Consider the following 14,358-nt stretch of genomic DNA (forward strand, 5'->3'; position numbering starts at 1 on the left):
CACTTTTCAGAAGTCCCAATGATTACAATATATCAGGTAAGGTAATAAATGTATCACAAAATGACACTAATTACTATAATTTCACTCCATGAAAGGACAGTAATCTCATTTCTTTGTGTTTTACTTAAACTAATTTATCAAAATCAAAGACCCCCTTCAGACACACAGATAGGAATATATTACACTGCATTGCCTCAAATAGGTAGGAATTTCCTGCCATAATTTTGGGTAATTTTCATACCAGAGCTATTTATATGGACAATTTATTCTGTTCTTTTCTCTTTAATAATCCAGAAAATTAAACACAACTGCTTCTTTAATGCAACTTTATGGTTAAAATTTAACAGGGGTACAATTTCACAAGTGCCAAAATGAAAGGCTGATTTTATTGCAGCAGTATATAATGGCCATTTCCGATATTAGAGTGTATCAAAGAAAGTGTACAGCTACCTGATATAATAGGTATATCTATTTTATAATAGATATTAAAAACAGAGCAAGAGAACTTGGTAACCAACAGGGATCTCTGCTGACTGAATTGCAAATTACAAAAAAAAGTGGTGTAAAGAGAGCAACCACTGACTCTCAGCTTTAATTTATGGCTAGACAGAAATATTTTAAAGAGTTACCAGTGAAATTCTAATTCTGTCCAGCTAGGAAACAATGAATTACCATTGTATTACTTTGACAAATGCCTGTCTTCCAGCTATACCATACTCTAATAAGGATGATGAGAGTCTTAAAGTCTCACTTAACCCCGTGGAAGTCCTCTTATCACTATCATCCCATTATATGTTACCACAGTTTGCTTTAAGGAAAACTAGAGTGTTGAAAAGATATGCTTCAAGTTTTTTTCATTAATTCTCCACTTCAACTTTTGAATAATGAAATGTTTATTATATTTCCAGGTACCACCATGAAGTGTTTATGCTTTACTATGAATAATTAGCCCAAGTATGTAATTTCATTCAGTTCTGGTTACTTCATATGAAATTTTTACACCTTTAAAACTAAGATCATACTTAAATACCTTTGAATAATGGCCTTTGTAGAAATAATACTTTAATTTTAACGGAGACTAAAATATATTTACTTTCTCTTAAGTTTCTTCTCTTGCACGTATTTTTGAGGGAGTAGAAAATATTTTTCCATTACTTTAAACTGAAAGAGCCTTATATGAGAAATAGTCACAAAATGTAATTGAGTCAGAAATTTATGAAATAAATTTTTGGTTAACAGAAAGGTCTTTGGAACAAAGGACCCACTCACACATCAGTAACAAGAATAAAAAAAACCTGCTTTTATCTGCTCTGCTAAGTTCAGATAAACAGAAGATGTTACTTATCATACAGACCAAGAACAAATATCAAATGGAAAAAAAAAGGAACAGTCTGTTCTTTTTCACTAATACTTACCTAAAATCTTCAGCTCGGCACTGGCATAAATGGTGCCGTACTTATTTTCTGCTAAGCACTGATACATTCCAGCATCTGAGAGATTCACACTGTGGATCATCAGAACACCATTAACCATCTCAATCCTGCTCTGTAATGGAATTAAAAAAAAAAATTCCATAAAAGCAAAGAGGAACTGGATTTTTGCATGCTATTAGCTCAAAGCAAAAGGACAAAAGATATTATTAAGCTAAAATAAAACTGAATAACAGATTTCCATAGACACTTTTTCTTGTTGTATAAGGAATGGCAAGATTATATAATCTTATATAATTGGGGGGGGGGGGGGGGGGGAAAGAATAAAGGTAAATAGTTTCAATGCAATTTCAATATCTCCAAGGCTTGTTTTTGTCTGTTTGCTTGTTTGTCTGCTATTATCCTTACATGATCTTTCAAAGCAGTTCATCCTGGGAACTTTAACGAGGCAAGAAGTCAGTTGTGGGTGTAACATATGTGATGATCTTCACATCTCTAGCAAATGTTTGGTTTCAGTCATGGTACTATTTTCATAACAGTAGATATAAAAGATTGCTTTCATGAGTGAGAGAGAAAGGGTCTAATCGCCTTCAACATTAGTGCAAATTTCTTATTTGAAAGGTCCACTAATAGAAAATAATTACCACAGCTGAAGAGATGGGGCACTAATAGCTGTTTATGGAAATAAGCACTTCATGGAGCTGTACAATGAATAATGTGAACTGCTATAAAAAATCTCTAGGTTTCATTATTACAGTTGTTCTAGGTTTAATTAAAAATTGATAAAGAATAGTGTGTTTGGTAATGCAGAGGCAACTGTGAAAAAAGTTCTCTCTGTCGTAACCATGCAGTTTAAACTGAAATTTAATTTAAAATTTCAGAGCCTGGTGCAACTAATGGTTTGGAAAATCAGAAAACCAAAAAGTACAGATATTTAAATTGCTTCAATTTCAGGACTAATAGCTCCATCTAAAAAGGCATAAATAGATTAAGTAAAGGTATATAACCTTATTTTCAATGCCTCACAGCTTCAAAAGTAAACTGTGTTTATGTTTCCTTTCTTGTTGTGTGCATAATAGGTTGATGTTCAGATAGAAATGACATTCACTGAAAAGAATGACATTACATCTTCTATATTCATAACTATATTCTGTGAATTCATTTACAAATGGAGATATTTTCTCCTAGAATTAAACAGCTTTATTTTAATCTGGAAAAATGCATGAAATAAATTTAAAAACTTTTCTTTAGTCTAAATAATTTGAGACTATAAAAATGGAAACGTACTAGGCAAAACCCCACATGATGTGGGTGTACATGTTGATGATTCAGTGAGAGAAACAGAACAAAGGGAAATAAAAGGCAGGCCATTCCATGTGTGGGCTCTTAAAAGGAAAAGAGAATTTTATCTAGATCTAACTCTAACATATATGTGACTGTAGTTAAAGACTTTACATTCTAAGAGTCTTACATGGAGCATTTTAATGGTCTTGACAGTGAGTTCTGTTACTTGCAGAGAATTAATGGAGTGGAAAACTGATGAAAATATAGTCATTGTACATCTTACATTAGTTTTCTAGTGTTTTGAAGAGTATGATTATGTACAAACAAAATATGGTAAAGAACAGAATGGAAGAGGACATTGATTCAAAGAATTTGATTCAGCAGATACACTTCTCTGAGACATTACTATCTTTTTATACAGAATAAGAAAAAAAAGACACCAACGGCATAGTACTGCTAGCTAAAAGGAACAAAAAAAAGGCAAGCGTACTGGAGATTGCTTAGATGTACATTATAGTACAATAGCAAATGCTGTTGCAGACAACTCAGAAGGTCTCATCTCCCAAATATTTCTGGACTATAAAGAATTACTGATGAATGAAATTTTACATTGCTTGATATGGTTCAGAGGGGACACGCATAGAAAACCTGTCTGTGAACTAAAACTTAAAAAAGCTAACATAGAAAGTAGTAATTTCTGAAGTACTTTTCACTACTAGCTTTAACTGACTTAGAATGAAAGAAGAAACATGCAACATACTGGTGACTCCTTGTCTAATGTACCTGTGGCCAGAGAGGAACTCCATTTTTCAGCCAACGATATGTGGGCCTTGGCTTTCCAGTGGCTTTACATTCCCATCGGAGCTGATCTCCACTGTCTAATTGACTATCATTAAGCTTCTCGACCCAATGTGGGTAGGCTACAAGACAAAAATACCATGCTGTGTACAATGTGTATAAACTTTGCTCATATTCAAAGACCTCATCAATTAAAGAGCTTAAATTATGGCCTTTACAAATCTTAGCTTACTCTCAAAAAGAAGCACATTTAAACAAGAAACCAAAAGAGAAAGTAAAATTAACAAAATTCCATAAAATTGAAGGTAATGCTGTAATGGCATCAGGCAGTGCACGGTATGAAGACCAGGAATAGAAATCTGCCTGATTTATTAAAGTCCAATGTATTAAATTGCAATAGCATATATTAATGCATTAATTATTATTGAATTTAAGAGCATTTTCTAGGTAGTTACAATAGAATATTTAGTAATTTTTCAAGACCTAAGATATTTAAATTTGTTAAGGATATCAATCATCATAGACTGTTTCATGTAGTTTTCTCGGTTTGTTATGAAATCATGATTTATTCAGTTAGGAATGACTGGGTTTTTGGTAAGGTATTTGCACATATTTTTGTTAAAGTATCTTGAGTTTAATTAATATTTTATGTTTTTGAGCACAAAATCTACAAGATTTACAGGATTCATCAGGAACATAAATTACACAGTAAGTCTATGTTTAAACGGTCTTTTTTTAAGATAACAGCAGTTAGGTATATATGTTTCATGTAATTGTTGGTTTCATGTAATTGTTGGTTTCATGTAATTACCCATTGAAAAGCAGGGAATATTTTTTGCAGAGAAGCAGATCTTTAATGTAGCAGTTGATGAGGTAGCTACATGTAGGATCTTGTACTTTTGAAAATTTTGTATGACTTAGTGAGGAAGTATGCAGAAATAAATGTCTTATTAAACACCAGCTTGTATAGCAAAGAGGATGATAGATGAAATTAATTAATTTAATGATATTACTTTTTTTTTTAATTGTAGAGAATAAGTAGCTAAAAGATCTTAATTTCTAAAGGAATTTAAAATTCTTATGTTTGGTATGGACAGATGTCCAGATCTGTCATAACAAAGTCCCTGCTTCAAACATCGGATTATTGATAACGTACTTAAACATGGGGAACTGCGTTTAAAAATAAATCTTTGAATCTAGCTGGCATTTGACAGGTCACCAATCAAAGAGGTGAGAAGATATGAAAAGGCATGACAGGTGACTAACTGCTTCTAGCTTACATCTCATGCATGGATGATAAAGAAAGTGAATGAGGTGTCTATCATTCCTAAGCAGAGAATAGTCTGATTCAGAGTCCCTGACCAGAAAGTTGTCAGAAGCTGGAAACATTATGAGAAGAAGAATCACTCATTTCCTTTTTAGCAGAGGAAAAGCGAGATAAGATTGATCCAACCTCTCTCCCAAATCCAAGACCAAAAATCTCTGCACTCTTATTCTGCTTATTACAGTCAAGGCAATGCATGACATGCTCCATATGTGCTCTGCAGTGCTGAATTACTTCATTCTTAAGCTATACTAAAGTGTCAATGAAATCCTCAGAAGCAGTTTGCAGGAGTCCCTGCTCAATTGTTTTCTACTAATTGTCCTAAAAATATAATTCAATTGCACTGTATAGTTGATGCTGTTGCTTTTTTTTTTATTATTATTATTATTTTGGTATTCAGAAAGGAAGCATGCTGAGTAGCACTTTTTTCCTTTGAAAATGAGTACACTAACATAATCTTGAAAGATGTGACAGTTAAATGTATAACTAAAAATTCATACAAGTTAGCTAATGGTGCCATAAATTCATGCAGTTTCAAAGAGGTGCTAAACTGTTCCTATTTATATTTCATTCCTCTTATTACATTGCTTTTCTGAAAGTTCTACTATATGAACCAAAGCATTTCTAGTCACATTGTTCTGTGTTGGATTTGATCCCTTCATAAACCAGAGTGTTCAGAATTAGAGTGTGCATCTGCTTAAACTGAAATAAAACTGTCTCCCCAAGCCTGACTGCAGTGGTCATCTCCTCAGCATACCACTGCCTTTCCCCGCTGCCTGCGGCTGTCTTGATAGCATAGTCCTGCCATGGGTCTTCCTCTGTAACCACAAACCTTCAAATCACAGTGGTGTGATGAATTAATCTTTTTTTCATTAGTTGGGCTATTCCTACCTGTGCTGGTTTTAGTAGGGGCAGACTTAATTTCTTCACAGTAGCTGGTATGAGGCTGCATTTGGTGCTTCTGATCCTGCAGCTGTGTGCCCAACTTCCCTACTACAAGCAGCAGGAACACAGTTCAGACAGCTATCCCAAACTGACCAAAGGGGTATTCCATTCCATAGAACATCATGCTCAGTATATAAACCAGGGCTGGGCCAGGGGGATATAGCTGTTGTTAGCTGGTGATTCCGTTGGCTTTCCCGGTCGTCCTGGTGGTTGTGGGACTCACTCAGACTTCGCTGCAATCGCTCTCGGGCTCCAGCTCTCAGGCTCTCTGGCTCTGACACTTGCTATTTGGAACATGGCTGTGTATCGGTCAGTGGGTGGTAAGCTATTGTATCAAATGTTTTATTTTCATTACATGTTTCTAGTAGTATTGATAATATTATTAGTATCACTATAATATTCCTTTATATTCAATTATGAAATAGTTCTTATCTCAATCCATGAGCTTCCTGGTCTTTTACTTCAATTCTGCTCCTCCACTGGAGGATGGGGGGACGTGAGCGAGCAGCTGTGTGGTACTTAATTGCTAGCTGGTATTAAACCATGACACTACCCTAAACTTTCTCCTCATAGCCTAAATGGCCTTTGGATTCATAATTTTCAAGCTATTGAACTTGCTGTCAGCCAAGGCAATGACTCAGATTCCCATCCCTTTGAGAACAAGGTAGTAAAGCAATAGGTAGATGAAGCAGGAAGAGAGCTAAATGCATGATTGAGAGAAATTAATCTTTTTTTTGGCTTCCTTTCTTGTCTGTATGTACTCATTTTGTCACAATTCCCCCTCTGCTCATTATTAAGGGTTACTCTTCATAATATCATAACACTTGTTCTTAAACCCTGTCAATAATTGTAAAATTGAAAATTTTGACTGTATCTACAACCTCTGATTTAATGAATTTTTTCTCTTTTGTTAATAAAAGAGATGTGTTAACATCATCCTGATATACATGTGGGCAAAGAAAACTTTATTCCATATTTGCACTTAATTTTAATTAGAAAACATAAATTCTAAGAAGCATTTGAACAGATTTCAAAAGTAACAGTTTCTTTTTTTGCTTTTATAAATGCAACATTCATCTTGGGGAAAAATGGCTATCTGCCTGGTTTTTATCTGTCCAGTGAAGAGTTTTGGGGTGTATGTAAGAATAAAAGAATTTGGTTTATTATTTAGTAGTCTTTATGGATATTGTGCTATAACTTTATACAGTGCTCCTGAGATTTTAAAATCACCATCCAATTCCTGATTTATTTTATGCTGCATTTCTGCACCTGTTTATTCAAGGATGTCAAAATGTTTTACAAACACAAATTGGCAATAAATCTGCAAGCTTACAAGCCAGTAATATCCTCTGTGCAAAATGAAATTTAGATGCAGAAAACTCAGCCTACTTTCTCAAATTATTAAGCAACTTTTTGACTGAAAGAAAATTAAGGACAAAACTTTGCACAAACAAATTACTTCAGATAGTGTCCCAAAATGTGAATGAGTAAAGATTTTGGGGTAAAAGCATTTAATTTTCTGGACGTGATGCCTATTCAGAACTATATAGTAGGAGAAGAATAGGTAGCTATCACAGTGAGAAAGATAAGACTGCAAATTTAAACTGAAGGTGCAATTCTGACCACAAAAATCTCTTCATCTTTAGACAGGTTTAGTGCATGGGGTGAACCTATAGTGGCAGCAGTGGATTTTCTTCCATAAAATATTTATAAGGAAAAGACTACAACAGTTTTTTAAATTCAGGATGGTCTGTTAAACTGCATTACAGAATATTCCTGCCCTCAACTGCTTGTTCGACTCCTGCGTTGTGGCAAACCTTCCCTCGTGCCATGGCAGCAGTGCGGCTCATGGGGCATTGCTGTGAGCAGGATGAGGGAACTGATCCAGACAAAAGAAAAATACCCAAAAAAGTGGTTTTGTAGTCTGCTTCACATCACCTCTCTGCTGAACTGGCACTAGTGTGTAGAAATTGCATAAACCAATGCTTACCACTGGGAAAACGCTAGCCAGGTTTTCTCCACCCAAATTTTAATTTTTGTGCTCTCTTCTATTAATCCATTTGACCTTGAATAAAATTTAATGGACACTTACAAGATAAATAGATAACCTGGAGAAAAACCACACCCCTCAAAATAGGTGGCACCACATATAAGGATGACTTCCATTATCAAAATTGTGGGTTTAATGCCTTTGTCACTTCTACAGCTGAATTTCAACTATGTGCTGCGACTACAACAATCTGAAATGGTCAGCATCTGAAATACTGCTTTCTGAACAGCATCCAAAGTGTCAGCTGCATTAAGCAGTCATGGTATATCTGAACTGCAGCATTAGGTAAGAAATGAAAAATCACTAGGTTTTGATTAAATGTGACGAGACACGCAGACTGGGCATGCTGGGCTTTCTCCAAAACACTCTGTGGTGACCCAGATCAGATACAACGGTCAAAATGAAGAATATTCAAATAGACAGTGAGTGGGTCCTACAGAGATATGCAAATTGTGAGACCACAGTATGACACAGCTGGTCCTACAGCCTGTTCTGAAATTTTACAAGAAACCCCAGGTAAGGAATGATGGCCTACATCTGAATTCCTGAGCCAAAATAACCATTGTCTCCTGGAGGAATAAGATGTCAGTGAAAAGACAATGAGCTTAAAGGTAAATAATTTATGTTGACTGTTGTTATGAATAAGAAGTGCAGCAGAAAATGCTGTTTCAAATAATGCCTCCAAATTCTACCGGAGCAGCTGTCAGCAAAGGAAGCTGAGAATTTTGTAAAGTAACATTTGGCTAATCTTCACAGTGCTAAAAATCATCTTATCCAAGCCCTTTTACACCCCTGGAAAGGGTTGTCAAGGTTTGCAGGCCAGTGAGGCACTAATGCTGTCTCAAGGAGCACTGAAGGTTGCGAGAGGCACACTGGGAGTATTTCATCTTGAGGCCAAGAAAAGGCACTGGGGGGGGGGTGGGGGGTAGGAACTGTTTGTGCTTCTTGTTCTGCTGTGCTGGAGGTCTCCTCCACCTGGAAGCCCTCTGTTACCTGCTCTGACCTTGCTCCTCGCTAATGCAGATGGGTGAAACTGACTCAGATCTGAATTTGACTTATCTGTAAGGTAGCCTGAAGTGTAATAATAGACAAGAAAAAATTAAGAATATACTAGTCTCACATATCTTCTAATCAGGGGAATGTGACAATCTGGCATGGACACCATTTCTATAATGTTAAAGAGGTTGTTCTAATATTATTGCAAAAAATGCTGATTGGCACAAGTTGTTCACTACCCATAAAACTCTCACTATGAAACATAAAATTTTGAAAATGATGGAGAACTAAAAATTCATATTTTTATCTGGACAGATTAGAAGAAAACTGATACAGAAATTGTTTTCTATGGACTTGTAGATTTGAGTACTATCTTTATTTCTGCTCGAAACAAAAAATGTGTCCTCGCTAATGACAGAGGCAGAGTTGTGTAGAACACTACATCATGTTCACAGTGATTTTATGCCACAGGTCCACAGGGTGCTCATGAGGAAATAATTTCATTTTCCAACATCTTAGCTTCTCTCTTGAAGGGCAACTTTTATATTTCTTTAATTCTGAAAGAGGGAGGCAGACATAATTGTAACACCTTTATAAGGTGCATTGGTATCTAGTAGTTTCACAAGTCTAGAAAACACCTAGTAAGTGTATAAGCTGGGGTACACTTTATAACTCAAATTGAATTTTTTTTTTTTTTTTAAATTTCAGACACTTTAAGAAATGTCAAAAATGACCAGGCACGCTGCTAAATGCCTCTGGAGCCAAGGTCCCTAGAAGGAGCCACTATATGTTCATGGAAGTAATTGACGGCAAGAATTAATAATATCGGAGAAATATCGTTGGGGTATTGGCATAGTAGGAAGCATCAAGTAGTTCCTGGTCTTTGGCTGCAGTGTTCAGTAACAGCCTTATTAAATCTTTGCTGCAAGTACACGAATGATGGCATATCCTAAGTGAAAGGTGCAAAATACCATCTTGGTCATCACACACTTTTTCCAGCATGTATCAAAAAAATTGAAGACAAAAACCTGCCCTCGGCTCTAGATGATTGAGAATGAAAAGCAAGGAGAGCAGCATCATCCAGAGATATGCTGATACTCACTATAAACAGGGTCCTAAGATAAAGACATTGGAAAGCTGGAGGAGAGAGGAAAATTGATAATGGACCTGGAAATATTGACATATGAGGAAAATAAACTAAATATGTGATGCCAGTCTACATTTATTTGAAGAAACTGTTACAAAGACAGAGAACTGTGTACAGTAACTAATGGGGAGAAAGCACTGTGAGCCATGGGCTGAAATCAAGAAAATAAAAATAAAATTGATTAGCAGGAGAGACTCCTTCTTAAAGGTATCTATGAGCCTGAGGATTTGTCTAAACTACAACAGCTGGAATTCCACCGACCGTGATAGCTGAAGACAAAAAACAATACGGAGTCTACAAGATTTGTTGCTCCTGCAGTAGACTTTTCCTGATAAGTGTTTAAGGTTGTAGGATTCATGGAATGATAGCAAGTGATGCAGATTTAATTGATAAAAAGTAGGTGGGACTCAAGCATACATTCAGTATAAGGAGTACTTTGACTTGTAAGTATTCAAAGCACATCTTATATAGGCTTTTGTAGCCTCTAGAATGCAGCAAGAATATTATATAAAATTAATTTTTTTAATGAAATATTTTTAATTTCAGGTTCTGTTTTTTTCTTTTCAATGTGATGCATGATTCAATTTTTTTAATGCTCTCTTTAAAAAACATTTAGAAAGATAAATCTTAGAGACAAAACATTCAGACCTTTCTGAAAATAAGAACCTTCAGAAATTGTGCATATCTAGATTTGAGAATTTTCTACAAAAACAGAAACACTTCTCCAACTCTGACTGCTATACAATGAATTTGACAGAACTCAACATCCAGGAATAGCAAGAATAAAAAATTAATAAAAATGTGATAAAAATCCAAAGGTATTTCTAATACTGTTTTCTGACAGATTCATCATGCCTAGGTTGTATGTCATTGTTATATAACATATCAGGATTAAGGAAAAGAAATGTAAAATTATAGAGATACTCTTTAAAAACATAACCAAACTCCATAAACATCAAACATGAAATTGTATTTAATCCAGTTCTTTGAGGAAGGCAACTTTATATTTCAGAATTTAATGAATTACTAAGGAATAACAGTGTATAGCTTAATTCAAAAAGAGTATTATTTCAGAAGAAAGACATTTTATTTCTACTGGACCTTAGCATCCTTCTGCGTAGTTAAAGCCTTAAGTGTGGACAAAGCATTGCTGGATGTTACTGTGTGCAGTTACACTTACTGTACACTTGTAGTTGTCCTCTGAAGACATTTCTTCCACGAGAGTTTTCAGCTTTACATTCGTACATTCCTGCATCCTCTAGCTGCACGTTAGGTATTTCAAGCACAGCTTGTGATTTTCTCAGGCGGGCTTTACTTGGATTATGACCATTAACTTTCCTCCAAGAGATTGTTGGAACAGGGCTGAAATATTTAGTAAAATTACTGTTAGCAATTTTCCACTATTGAGAGTGTAGATTCTGTTATCTGGTAGCTTAAATACTTAATAATCTAAGTAGCAATAAAATATAACCACAATTAAGTTTCATACAATGCTTGATATACCTCACTTTCTGTAGGGAATCCTTAATAAATGCTTTGCTACATGGAATGTGTCTCTCATCCACAAGGGAGGACAAGTTTTTATTAGGATCAAGTAAATCACTTGAAATACTCCCTCCAGAGCTTCTTCAGCACTCTGTGCTTTACTCCTGAACACGTCCACTTGATAGGCAAAAGGAAATAATAACTTCAAAACCAAGATGAATTTAGCAAATTTCAACACATCCCAATTTTCTCGCAATGAAACTGCAGTTCAGAGATCAGTAAGTGATACCATCCATCTAGGTGGGGGATTTCAGTACCATTCTATCTTACATAAATTAAGGTGACCAAAGGTTTGGAGACTTTATCTGTTGCAATGTCCTTTAAGTTACAAAACCGGATGTATAAGAAGTATGTATTAATGCCACTACTGCTTCTGACTCACAGCATTACATGCCTGCTCGCAGAATTGGCTTGCTATTGCACACAGGTCTATGTGGAAATCGTGTCATTTACATTCATACTGAGGAAAGACATAGATTAGACAGTGTTTGCACTCATTCAAATCTCTTTTTAGCCCAAACACACATTAGTCGTTGTGAACCCATTGGGCTTTTTAGACATATATTTGTCTAAATATGACAGATACTTAAGGGGAAAGAAAAGAAAAAAAAGGAAATAAAAAAAAAAGAACAGTAGTTATAAAATATTTGATTGTGAGCTCAAAACTAGACTGCTTCACTTATTCCAAAAGAAAGGAGCTTGGAGGACATCTTAAAAGAAATGTAACTGTTACATGCTGATACCTTTTTTTTTTTTTAATTATTTATTTGAATTGCTGTCAGGTCTTAGTTTAGACATAGCACAGTTGGATCTTGTGGCAATTTTGATGGGGAAAAATACTTCATAGCATTAATTTCTGCTATCATTTTCTAATTTCCACTTGCTGTAACTATATGAGGTTGCATTAGAAAATCATCTTTCTCTCAGTATTTCAGGGTGTTCAGTCTGAGACAAAACAAATACAGACATAGAAACCAATGATCGATAAAGCTCTAGCTATTCTTCAGCCAGTTAAAATCAGTCTGTGAGCTACTACAATTGTACTCCAATTTCTAGACAAGATGCTCCAAATTCCAGTACTTTACAGAGATTCCAAAAAATCCCAGACTTGTAACTGAAGGTCAGAAGGTTTCTCTAATCTTATCTCCTGGATGTCAAAAGTCACTGAATTTCATTGAGCTTATTAACATAATTACCCTCAAAAAAACTACATACAGAATAATATCCACTATTTATTTGAGTGTATCAGGAAGGTTCAATCATTCTTTCCCTTAACAGTATGCTGCATTGATTAATTAACCTGACAGAAGATCCTTTATTTTGGGTGTGTGTGTGCATGCATCTCTGAGGCATAGGCCCTACAATACTTCTCAATTGTTGCAAAATGGTCAGAGGAAATACATGTATGGAAATCAGTTCAGCTTTTTGTTTTCCTCAGTGAACAAAAGAGACTCACATCTTTTTTTCTGCACTCCAATACTGCATAACTTTTTCTTTTTATGCATCATTGCGGATCATATAATAGGTGTGTATCATGTAAGTTCTTTTCGGTCCTACTATGTCACCATAGAATCTTGATAGTTGCTCATTATTAATCTTAAATATTTTTTTTATCTGACTGCTTTCAGATTTTGGTGTCCTGTAGCTGTGGTTTGAGGACTGTTATTGCAGCATGTATGGGTCTAATTGGTAAAGTTTGCTTCCTATTAGAAGTTATTTTATATGCTTTTCAGTTAGAAGGATTTTAAGAACTTCCCATTCCTATCTAACACAATCACTTACTCAGTTCAAAATAAAAAGAATAAAGAGGATATTTTTGTCTCTGATGCACTAATAAAACTGAATGGCTTTAGCCCTGCCACTTAGGATATTACCTCAACATCCTTAGGTACATATTTTAATTTGCTATATTTGATAGCTGTTTGTATATACTGGAAGTGGTACAAATAACAATACTAGTTTCTTTTCCCCCATTTACTAGCTCTCAGATTTTATTTTTAATTGCACAATTCACTTTCATATTCAAATTTATACTCTTTCTTGAGAGACTTTCTGGAGATCTTGTAACACTCCTGTTGTTTTGCATGCAGCTTTAAGTGTAAACTGATATTCTTGTACTCTTTCTATATGCAATATAAATATGTTACGATTTCTGGCTTCAAAACAGCTTCCATGACCAGGCAAGTATTTCATTAATGATTAGTAGTGACAACACAGATCTACTGTAGGAATACTTTATTCTGGTACAGTGCACTACTACTCAGCAACTGCTGTTTTATGAATGAGATGGGTGTGCAGGTGCAGTTTCTTTGGCACCATAAGGGGGCCATGCTTGTTGCTCATTGTTGCTGCTCATTTGCCCTTCAGCCCTACTTCCAGCAAAATCGTTGACAAAAATGTTTTTGGTCTGTTGTCACGAAAGGAAACTGGTTCTGCTGAACAGAACTGTGGATTTTTTTCATAGTGTGTATTTCTGAGAAACAATGAAGACATTCTAAACCATGAAAGTTGACTCATTTGACTTCTATGAGATTATTCTGAAATTCATGTATTTAAAAAATTTCCTTTAAATTAGTGGGGTTTTTTTTAATTTGCTTTCAGGCCTGCTATAGAAATAAAATGTGTTAACATGGCAAATACAAAGGAAACTTGTTCTCTGGGTCATTAAGAAATGTACTTTTAAAAACTCAATTTTTTCTTCATTAGTATGAGGTAGTAAGTGGAGTTTTTCAAGGGAATAAAGTTACTTTAGCTGTGTAGATTTAATGATTTCAAAGGAAAGTACTCCCAAACTGCAAATCACTATTCGCAGACAACTTGTAGTTCTGTTTAATGAAGC

At 35.1% G+C, this 14,358-nt stretch overlaps 1 protein-coding gene across 1 annotated transcript in view; it reads right to left on the reverse strand.

The window, feature by feature from the left end:
• CNTN5 (contactin 5) overlaps positions 1-14,358 on the reverse strand; it is a gene marked incomplete at both ends in the record, with an annotated part of 137,862 nt that overhangs the window by 94,160 nt on the left and 29,344 nt on the right. Inside the window, 3 exons of the mRNA XM_010154386.1 lie at positions 1,416-1,545; positions 3,498-3,634; positions 11,155-11,336. Of these exons, the coding sequence (XP_010152688.1) occupies positions 1,416-1,545; positions 3,498-3,634; positions 11,155-11,336 (449 nt within the window). The remainder of the gene's footprint in view (positions 1-1,415; positions 1,546-3,497; positions 3,635-11,154; positions 11,337-14,358) is intronic.

Source organism: Eurypyga helias, unplaced genomic scaffold (genome assembly GCF_000690775.1).
Source record: "Eurypyga helias isolate BGI_N326 unplaced genomic scaffold, ASM69077v1 scaffold8276, whole genome shotgun sequence".
In the NCBI taxonomy this organism is placed as follows: Eukaryota; Metazoa; Chordata; class Aves; order Eurypygiformes; family Eurypygidae; genus Eurypyga; species Eurypyga helias.